At 35.3% G+C, this 11,493-nt stretch overlaps 1 protein-coding gene across 1 annotated transcript; it reads left to right on the forward strand.

The window, feature by feature from the left end:
* The first annotated feature begins 765 nt into the window (after nucleotides 1–765).
* Nucleotides 766–9,342, forward strand: LOC107025786 (aconitate hydratase, cytoplasmic). Its single transcript, XM_015226531.2, has 20 exons — nucleotides 766–1,343; nucleotides 1,759–1,863; nucleotides 1,954–2,114; nucleotides 2,205–2,297; nucleotides 2,524–2,709; nucleotides 2,928–3,089; nucleotides 4,023–4,167; nucleotides 4,268–4,410; nucleotides 4,501–4,557; nucleotides 4,651–4,730; nucleotides 4,819–4,894; nucleotides 5,040–5,225; nucleotides 5,311–5,378; nucleotides 5,474–5,592; nucleotides 5,703–5,824; nucleotides 6,584–6,682; nucleotides 6,765–7,244; nucleotides 7,368–7,466; nucleotides 7,562–7,804; nucleotides 8,873–9,342. The coding sequence occupies exons 1-20, from the start codon at nucleotides 1,043–1,045 to the stop codon at nucleotides 8,939–8,941; spliced, it is 2,994 nt and encodes a 997-aa protein (XP_015082017.1). The 5' UTR covers nucleotides 766–1,042; the 3' UTR covers nucleotides 8,942–9,342.
* The last annotated feature ends 2,151 nt before the right edge of the window (nucleotides 9,343–11,493 follow it).

Raw genomic sequence — 11,493 nt, forward strand, 5'->3', positions numbered from 1 at the left:
TCATTTCTTTCTTTATCTACATTTTAAATAATAATAAATTTTGATAAAAATAAAACTTATAAATTGAACAAAAATATTTTACTTATAAATTTAAAAATTGTTGAATCTTGATTCAACTTCCTTTTTATTTTTACATGGCTTTTTCTTGTTTGGTATTATTTTTAATATTGAAAATAATTAACAATATCTTAATTTAATAATAAGTAATTAAATTAAATTAGAACTGAAAAATCTATTTTGAACTAAAAAAACAAATTCTAGCTAAACATTATTAATTAATAAATACTAAAAATAACAAATTATAACCGACTTACAATCTCTATTCCTATCTGCTCTTTTTTTTTTGTTACCCTAAAACTAAAAGAAAGTGATACTATCCGGTGATAATATCGATTTTACATAGCAATGAAGTCGTCTATTAATTAGTTAAGTAAAAAATATTATTAATTACAAAAATTATTGAGACAAAATATTTAAAAAATTATTAAAAAATAGGTAATCAAATAAAAATTTATTCAAATTTTAAAATCTAAAATATGTTACATGAAATAAAATTATACTATAGATATAAAGTATTGAGATCAACCTGTCATAAATATTTTTTTTTAAAAAGACTGCTTAGGAAATTGACATTTTCAAAAGGCAAAAGTTTATCTTTCATTTTATTTTTTTAAAAAAAGTTAATTGTCATCCAAAAAAAAAAAAAAGTAGCGCATAAATAGATAATTTTGACCTAATCATATTCATTTTTATTATTATTCCCTTTCTTCCCCCTCCTTCCATTATATAAAAAAACGAAAAAACACCATAACGCATAATTAGCCAAGCTTTTTTTATTTTAGCTCCATTTGATGTGCCGCAGCTTCGGCACTGTCCTTTACCATATCAGTAATCAATAATTCAAATCGCCATATCTTCTTCGTCACTATCTTCATCTTCTTCCTCATCAGCAATTTCCCTTTTTTTGTTTGGGCACACAGCCCTAGGAGATTACCATTGAATGTGATTTGAGAAAAAAAAAACTATATATATATTGGGAGTCATGTATAGTAATACAGCTCGCAAGTACTCTTCTTCTGCTGCTTCTTCATTATTGAGAGCATCTTCTTCTGTTACAAGGCCGCTTGCTTCAACTTCTACTGCTGCTCACGCGCCTTGTCGTGCTGCTGCTGGGGTTGCTTCTGGTAATCAGCAGCGCTATTCATCAACGCTTCGGTCTCTGCGTTGCTCTGTGCCGAGGTGGAGTCACGGTGTTGATTGGAAGTCTCCGATCAGTCTTACTGCTCAGATCAGGACTGCTGCCCCTGCTCTCAACGGGTTTCATCGGAAACTAGCTACCATGGGTACTTTTTGTCGTTTTATTTAATTTCCCCATATTCTATTAGTGATCCATAAAGTTAGCGTTTTGATTTTCTGGGGTTCTCGTAAATCTAGATTTGTTTTCTGGGTGATTTTGCTTTTTTGATTATTTAGAGATTATAAAATTTAATCGGAAGAATATGATTTATTTGTGATAATAATGGAGTAATAATAATCAGCATTGAGACAGAGGTTAGCGGAACGTGGTGGGTAGGGCCTATGAGTGGGAGACTTTGAAGTTGACCTAAGATATTAGATTTTTATTATTTGTGTTTGTGGGTTGATATTTTATAAAAACTTAGATTTTTGTGAGAAGGATTGCTAGGAGTTGCTGTGAGTGAATCAATTCTTAGTAGAAAATCAAGAATCTGATTCCTTTTTTTTTAATGATGGATTCAGCTGCAGAAAACCCATTTAAGGGAATCCTCACTGGTCTTCCAAAGCCTGGAGGTGGTGAATTCGGAAAGTTCTATAGCTTACCTGCTCTCAATGATCCCAGGATTGGTAACTTTTCAAGCCCTGGTACATTCTTATATTCATTTTGATGTGTTCCTATTATTGATTATTCTTGGTTTGTTGGTTCCTATGTGACAGACAAGCTACCATACTCTATCAGGATTCTTCTCGAATCAGCAATCCGTAATTGTGACAACTTTCAAGTGAAAAAGGAAGATGTTGAGAAGATTATTGACTGGGAAAATTCTGCACCTAAGCTTGTGGAGATACCCTTCAAGCCTGCCCGTGTCTTGCTGCAGGTACTGGGCTTTTGCAGGTTTGCAACAAAAAAGGAGAGAAAAAAGAATGCAGTGTGATGATCTCACCTGACTGATTTGTCTTGTTGGCAGGATTTTACTGGTGTACCAGCTGTGGTGGACCTTGCTTGCATGCGTGATGCCATGAACAACCTTGGCAGTGATTCTGACAAGATTAATCCATTGGTATGATACTTTATAGTTGGTGAATTGTGGCTAAGTCTCTTGAACTATGCAAAAAGAATGCAGTGAAGTCTATACTTCAATTCATAAGCATTGAATTGCGTATGTTGTCTCATTCATTGCTCACACTTATATGCTTAAGTTTCTTGGTTACAGTTCTCTTAAGTCTTCTCATGAATGACTATCATACCATTTCATGGTGATTTTTTTTTTGGGAATATCATTTCAGGTTCCTGTTGACCTAGTTATTGATCACTCAGTTCAAGTTGATGTAACAAGGTCAGAAAATGCAGTCCAGGCTAATATGGAGCTTGAATTCCAAAGGAATAAGGAGAGATTTGCCTTCCTTAAGTGGGGATCCAATGCTTTCCAAAACATGCTTGTTGTTCCACCTGGGTCTGGTATTGTGCATCAGGTATTGGACCTGAAAACTGAATGTGACTTAGCTGCTTGTGCTTCTGGATATGGTCAATGTGATAGTTGTGCTGAGCTCTAGCTATTTCTTGAATCATGAATTCTTCAACTTTGCATGCTCTTACTTATCTTCCCTTGTTGGAGGATTTGGAGTGAGTTTCCACTTCTGAAACAGTGCATTTGCAAAACTGATAATATTTTTCTCTATTGTAATTTTAGGTGAATCTTGAATATCTTGGAAGGGTTGTGTTCAATAGGGAAGGCTTGCTCTACCCAGATAGCGTGGTCGGAACAGATTCCCACACCACTATGATTGATGGGTTAGGAGTTGCTGGCTGGGGTGTCGGAGGTATTGAGGCAGAAGCTGCAATGCTTGGCCAGGTATGAAACTACGAGTGCGATGATCACCCTTTTATTCCTCTGTGAATCCTGGTTTATTCATGTATTGCTGCAAAAAATAGAAAGCTATGCCTTTTTGCTAAGGTGCCCCACTCTGCTCTTCTGACACGTGTTCATATCTGCATTTTGTCAAATTTCTAGTGTAGAATATGACTGGCACGTGTAGAAGTTAATGGAGGGACATCAATCAGTGTATACAGTTACACAAGTTTAAGATGTAATATGTTGGCACAATGTTCTCCTTATTAGAGACTAAACATGAAATTTTTAACACTCATATATAACTATGCCAAATCGGAGCAAGGGAGTAAAGTTTTTCTTTACCCTTAATGCTCTAGATTAGAGAGGAGTATGATAGTGGATCATGTAGGGCGTTCCTTGCCTCATTTGTCTGACCTCGTATTTCTTCTTTCCTTATGGATGGTCTTAGATTGCATCCACTGACCCATTTCTAATTCTAATTTTGGGCTCTTCCCAAAATTCTATGTATTCCTGAAAGCTAATTTTGGTGATCATGAGGTCATCCGAATGAAGAATTTTATCCGTGAGTCTTTCTGTAGTCGATGCATTCGACTAGTTTCGTATGTCAATTTGACAATAATGAAAAAGAGAGAGAATCCCTCACTTGTTGAGAAAAAGAGTTTTGGTTATACTTTTTCTATTTCAGCATTTAGTGCTTGTAGCCAGCTATCTTCCTATAAAAATCAGATCAAGTCGGAATATGATGTTATTTTTCCTCATCTTAGAATAGGATGCACTGTGTTCCACTCAATCTGAGCGCGAAACAATACTTCTTTTCCTGTGGCTTTGCTGCTTGCCTGTTCTTCTGTTTGCTTTATGTCTGTAATAGAATATGTATTCTGATATTGGTACTTCGGATGGCAATTTTGTAATGTTTCTTCTGGATCCTGTCAGCCAATGAGCATGGTGTTGCCTGGAGTTGTTGGGTTCAAGCTATCAGGGAATTTGCGAAATGGTGTAACTGCCACTGACTTGGTCCTGACTGTCACTCAAATGTTGAGGAAGCATGGTGTTGTTGGAAAGTTTGTTGAATTCTATGGTAGATATCTAAACATCAACTACTTTTCCATGCAAATAGTTTAACCATTTTTAATAGGTCCACCAGACAAGGACTTGACTACTTGTCTGTTTTCATGTAGGTGAGGGAATGAGTGGTCTTTCATTGGCTGACAGGGCCACCATTGCAAACATGGCTCCTGAATATGGTGCAACAATGGGTTTCTTCCCTGTAGATCATGTTACTTTGCAATACCTCAAGTTAACAGGGAGAAGTGATGAAACAGTAAGTGTTCAGTCATTTACTATTAATTAAGTGAAGATAGAGCGTGACAGTTCTTCTTTATATGTGGCTAATCCTCTGTGCAAAAATTAGGTTGGAATGGTAGAGTCATATCTCCGTGCAAATAATATGTTTGTTGATTATAAAGAGGTATTTCCTGTCCTACCTCATTGCTCTAGTTTCAGTTTTCCAATTGAATCACTGTTACTTTTTCCCTTACACTTCTTTAAAAAATTGTTTCAGCCTCAACAAGAAAAGGTGTACTCTTCTTATTTGAACCTAGACCTTGCCGATGTTGAACCATGTCTGTCAGGGCCAAAGAGGTATTTTCCCGGATTGGACAAATTCTGATATAAGATGCAAAATGTGCTTTAAAGTTGGTCTATATAAATGGTTTTTAATCCTCTACAGACCTCATGACCGTGTGCCTTTGAAAGAAATGAAGTCTGACTGGCATGCTTGCCTAGATAACAAAGTTGGATTCAAGGTGAGCGAGTTATTCATTTTGATATTTACCATTAGTTCTCTTGGTTGATCAACTTGTAACATAAATTGTTGTGAGACTATAAATTACCCAACCCCAGATTCTGACTTCTGGAAATGCTAATCCAACTTGCTCTACATCGATTTAGGGATTTGCTGTGCCAAAAGAGGTGCAAGATAAAGTGGCCAAGTTTTCCTTCCATGGGCAACCTGCAGAGCTCAAACATGGCAGTGTTGTGATTGCTGCTATCACAAGTTGCACAAATACATCCAATCCCAGTGTTATGCTAGGAGCAGCTCTGGTTGCCAAAAAGGCATCTGAGCTGGGTCTACATGTTAGTGCTACTCCATATACTTGCCTTATCATTTGATTGTAATTCAGGCATGCCATCTTAATCCTTGTTCCTGATTATTTTTCAGGTTAAGCCATGGGTTAAAACTAGCCTTGCCCCAGGCTCTGGTGTTGTTACAAAATATTTACTCAAGAGGTATTGATTGGAAGTTTGTTAAAGAGCAAAGTTCTACTAACCCAGACCATTGTTACTTGAAAACATTGTGATATGTCATTTTCTGCATGTAACAGTGGTCTACAGAAGTATTTAAATCAGCAAGGTTTCAACATTGTTGGCTATGGCTGCACCACTTGTATAGGGAACTCTGGGGACTTGGATGAATCTGTTGCTTCTGCCATATCAGAGAACGGTAAGTCCATACAATTGATTATAAATTAAAATATTACTGTCTGGACTCTATCTAGGTCATGATCATTTTGCTATATTGTTTGACTAATTCAAAATGTATGTATTTTGCAGACATTGTTGCTGCTGCTGTACTCTCCGGAAATCGGAACTTTGAGGGGCGTGTTCATGCCCTGACAAGAGCAAACTATCTTGCTTCACCTCCCTTGGTGGTTGCCTATGCTCTTGCTGGCACTGTAAGTGAATGCCCTTAAGAGATTTATGATTAATTTATCTGGAGAATTACTTGTTCTGTGAGGAAAATGTTGACCATGTTGAAAAATAAGTGGTTTTCTTTCTTGTTTATCCTGTATATAATCTAGATAAGTACTATGGGAGGTAGTGGTGGTGTTGGTAATGGGGGCTACCTGGGGTGGCGGTGAAGATGAGGTGTTTGGAAGGTTGGGAGGATGCAATTAATGTGGAATGTTACTTGTAGAACTTGTTTTCCCGACATGTTTTCCTCATTTCCAAGGAACTTAAATTCCTAGAGAAAATGTTTTCCAAAAGTTTTGAACAACCGAACATGGGATAATCAGAAAACATTTTCTGGAGAATGTTTTCCTCCATACCATCCACAGCCAATGTTGTCCTTTATAGTAAGTGAAAGGAGGAAAAACATATTACAAGTTAAAAAAAGGATTATGCTTTTAAGTAAGTGAAAGGCATCGTGCTTTAGGCAGGGCCATAAATGAGTTACATGGAATGCCTTTAGACATTACTCAGCCTGGTGCAAGTTGCATTGCTCTCAGGAGCACAAATACAATAACGGAAAACAGGGCTACAATGCTAGATTCCCCCATTGATTTTTCATGCACGCTCTGATATAGGTCTTGGTCTTGGACTCTTGGTCTCTGATATTGTGGAAAAAATTCATGGATGTCTAACTTGTCAATATTAATTGTTCATTATCATGTTTACTTATGTTGCTGATGAGAATTATCAATGCTTTGCAGGTTGATATAGACTTTGAGAAAGATCCAATTGGAGTGGGGAAGGATGGTAAGGATGTGTACTTCAGGGATATATGGCCATCAACTGAAGAAATTGCTGAGGTATGTATTCTATTATGTGCTTATGTACCCATGATCAATCACGCAAAAAGTAAATTTACCACGGAAGTTTCCACCATGTTAGGTTGTTCAATCAAGTGTATTGCCAGACATGTTCAAGAGTACATATGAAGCTATTACAAAGGGAAATACCATGTGGAATGAATTATCTGTGCCAACAACAAAGCTGTACCAATGGGATCCTAAATCTACATACATCCATGAGCCACCATATTTCAAGGGTATGACCATGGATCCTCCTGGTCCTCATGGAGTGAAGGATGCTTACTGCTTGCTGAACTTCGGCGACAGTATTACTACTGATCACATTTCACCTGCTGGAAGCATTCATAAAGATAGCCCTGCTGCTAGGTACCTTATGGAGCGGGGTGTCGATCGCAGGGACTTCAACTCATATGGTAGCCGTCGTGGTAATGATGAGATTATGGCTAGGGGTACTTTCGCCAATATCCGCCTTGTAAACAAGCTGTTAAACGGGGAGGTTGGTCCAAAGACGGTCCACATTCCTTCTGGAGAAAAGCTATCTGTGTTTGATGCTGCTATGGTACTTTCCTTTCTCTGTTTCTTAATGGTTCAAATCCTGTTTTCATTAAAGATAAGAGTTTGCATTGCGCATTTCACTTTTGCTGTTTTATGTTGACACTTTTTAAACACGTGATGCCTACAGAAATACAAATCTGCTGGACAAAGCACTATTATCTTGGCTGGAGCTGAATATGGAAGTGGAAGCTCCCGAGATTGGGCTGCCAAGGGGCCAATGTTGTTGGTGGGTTTTCTTGTGCATTTATTCTTAATTTGGTTGATCCTGTCTTTTTCTTTTTTACCAGAGGATTCCCTAACTACTACAGAACAATTTAACAGGGAGTAAAAGCTGTAATTGCTAAGAGCTTCGAGAGGATTCATCGCAGTAACTTGGTAGGAATGGGTATTGTGCCTCTATGTTTTAAGGCTGGGGAGGATGCAGATACACTTGGATTGACAGGTCAAGAGCGATATACCATTGATCTTCCTGAAAATATTAGTGAGATCCGCCCTGGGCAAGACGTTACTGTACAAACAGATACTGGAAAATCCTTCACCTGCGTAGTGCGGTTCGACACTGAGGTACTCCTAGCTCTCTTCTGTTTTCAGTTACTGATCTTATTTCCTGGTGTTTTATTGTGTGAAAGATGTTGATATGACAATTGTTTTCCATGATAAAAATGTTGCCTCTCTTTGATTTTCTTTTACATTTATAATGTATTTTGCTTATAGTGCTGAAGGAAATGAGAACAAACAAAAGGGAAAATAAAAGAAATTTATTCTTAAAGCCATTTTTGTGTATTTATGAAGGAAAGGAGAAGATCAAAAGGGAAAATAAAAGAAATTTATTCTTAAAGCTATTTTTGTGTATTTAAATTAGGACCCTTAATGAACTGGGGCACTTACTTTGTGGGTCTTTTACTGAACTTTCAACGAAGGATGTCAATAATTTTTTTTATATATATATATATATATTATTTTTTATTTTTTTTTGTTATGACATTACTTAGTACTAGTAGAATGCAATGTGCCCAACTGGGTATAGAGGTTTCATGTAGCCACCCCTAACTAGTTTGAGATTGAAGCATTATCATAAAAATAACAGGATGTCAAGATCTAGAATACTTGACCAAAAGGAAAGTGTTGGAAAAATCAGACTTCATCTGGGAGCAGTAAATTATGGTTACTGGGTTGTGACTTGTAGCACAGCGACATGACTAGTGAGGATTCATAGAGCTAACCTAACTAGTTTTGGGATTGGGGTGTAATAGTAGTGATTAATATTTCTTAAACAGTAAATCATGGTGCATCCTTGGGGTAGTAATCAATGTTTACATTTACAATTATTGGAAGATAACTTTTGTGAAGTACAAAACAAGAATCATTTGTCATCACCATCGAAAAAGGAGAAAAATGCTTATCTCTTCTTAGACTAAGCTTCAATGCTCAAATAAGAAATAGAAGATCCTAATTGTTCACTTTTTCATATAACTTTTAAATCACATTATCCCGCATGCATTGTCCACGGTCCACCAATTCGTGTTGCATATTGTCACAACAGCAGGAAATATCCCACATAGTTTCACCTTCACCATTCATTAGTTCTTGGTAAGGTATCGACATTTGAAAGCTTCTTTTTATCTTGTGCAGGTGGAGTTGGCTTATTTCAACCATGGAGGTATTCTTCAATATGTCATTCGTCAATTGACAAAGCAATGAGGATGATCACTTTGATTACTCGGCCACGTTTACAAGCTGCCTGCTTAATTGCGGGAAGATGACAGAGCGTAAAGAGAGGGATCTTCTTCTCAATAGAGAAACTTGAGAAGGGAAATAAAGGATTTTAAAACTTTTTTATGTCCCTTTTGTTGGACATAGTGTTGTTTATTTACTTCTAAATGCACTGTCAAGCTAGTCTTTTTCCTTCGAATAGCATTATACCATTTTTTTTGGTAATAAAATTTAAATTGAGATTCTCTTCAGCAAGTTTTCATTGAGGCTTCTGTTGGTGAAACTTGCAAGTTCTTTTTGTTAGTTTTCTTCTTGTCATCATACCAGCGTTATGAACTCTGAAGTTGATAGTGTTTAGTCGTAGTACTATGATAGACGATACTTTGGAACTCTTCATGTTTCATTTCTTTTTTTATCGACTCTACTTGTAAAATTATATTGAATATCTTGTTGTTTATCCTATTGAAAGTCCTATAAGAAAAAGAAAATCTATCAAGGGTCATCATAATAACACGACTTAATTAAATCGTCTGTTTTTTGGATTTTGTTCAACAGTTGGGTACTCGTTGAGTCCAAGAAAACCAAACGTACACACATGATAAAACGTTAGTATATTTTTTAACAGCTTTTGTTATAAATAGAAGCCGTTGAGGCAGAAAGTATGGGCAAGTGGAAAAAGATTAAAATAAGTTAATTTAGTCTTTTGCCAGATTCTTTATCGGAGCTACGGCTTTGATAGAGCGATAAGTATTTCTTCATCTTTAATTAGATGGATTCAAGTTTTGAGTACGAAGTCATCTTTGTTAAGAAGCATTTTATTCTTAATGTGAGACATTTCGGCGCGAATCTAGATTTAATTGCACTCCAATGTAGACACCAAATACTGAGAAAAAAGAAACATTTACTAATATTTTGTCTTTGACCAATATTTGGAATTTTGCTAATTTAATAATCTTTCCATTGTTTCTTCCGGAAAATACTCTAATAAATCGTAAATATATAAGTATTGTCATTCTGTAAAGTCACATATATAGAGTCACTTTTGTAGTTTTGTTTAATTTCTTTTTCTAATCTGTTAGATTTAATAATTATTCCCTCCATGGAAAGAGCTTTCCAAGGTGCCACCAAGTAAGCACAAGGAAAACTATCTACTAAACACTATTACAAAGTTTTTGTTTCAAAATATAAGGTCCATTTTATCAATGAATAAAATAATATTCACAAGAGGAGTTAGAATTTATAGTTATTAATTCAAAATGAATGTATTTTTTATTTTTTACATTAGTACTCGATATGTAATAATCAAACTAAAAATACTGAGTTTAGTGCAAATCACTTTATATTCATAACATTCAAATAACATAACACCAAAAAAAAAAAAAAATTCTGACTAACTAGAGGTACATCAATAAATGTTAAAATGACTCTATTGTCTATTTTTAATAATCGTGATTAACCAATTCTAGATATATTGGAAAAAACCCTCCCAATCGCACACACAAAAGAAAAACAAAAAAAAAACTAACCTTATACTGTGGTATAACAACGTCTAAAAAGTGTTGCTCATACAAAATAAAGAGAAAAAAAAAAGAAGAGAGAGTAGATATAATATTCCTATAATTAATTCAAATTCGCGCATTGCAGGATTCATTTTTAGGTGCACTCTTCCAAAAAGATAGAAAAATTCAACCATTCATCGCACCACGACTCATGTTGGTAATGAACATTAATATTAATGTTCCTCTTGAATGCTCTCAAGAACAGGCCTCCAACTTGTGCTTCTACTACTATTATTACTACTAATTTTTCCATAAGAAAAATTAGATCCATCTTCATATAATCTTCTTTTGTTGCTGCTACTATTTCTACTTGCTGATTTTATTTTCCTTAAAAATTCATCTTTTGATGAAAAATCCAATTTCCCATTCAAGATTTGCTTCAACTCTTCTTGTGTCACCACTACTCTAATCCTCACCACATGACCTTTTTTCATCATCATTTCTTTACCCTCTTCTTCCTTTTTCTCTTCATCATCTACAACTTTAAATCTAACACTCTTTCTTCTCTTATTAATAACATTGCTTTGTTCCTTTGCTTTTAGTGCTAATTCTTCAACTCTTTTCTCTTCATCATCATGAACTACAACATGTGCTCTACTAATTCTCATGCAATTTCCCATTTGTGTATTTAGAGATTGTTTTCAAAGAGAATAGAAAGAAGAAAAAAAAAAGATTGACAAAATATGATGATTGGAGTTTTTGGTGAATAAGGAGTAGTGGGAGGTTAGAATCTTGAAATATAAAGAGGAGAAGTGCACATGGAGTTGCCACTTTTTTCGCCTTCTTTTTTTGAATTAAACTATGTATGTTTGTTAAAAAGTACTACTTATTTTTGGCGAAATTAAAATTTGAAATTTATGAGTTTCTCTCAAGTGAATGTAAAATAATAACCAGATTCATAGTTAAATATTTTATTCTCTTCATTCTTTTTTAGTTATCATGTTACATTTTCCGAGAGTCAATTTGACTAATTTTTAAAAC

This window comes from Solanum pennellii, chromosome 7, assembly GCF_001406875.1.
Source record: "Solanum pennellii chromosome 7, SPENNV200".
NCBI classification, from domain to species: domain Eukaryota; kingdom Viridiplantae; phylum Streptophyta; class Magnoliopsida; order Solanales; family Solanaceae; genus Solanum; species Solanum pennellii.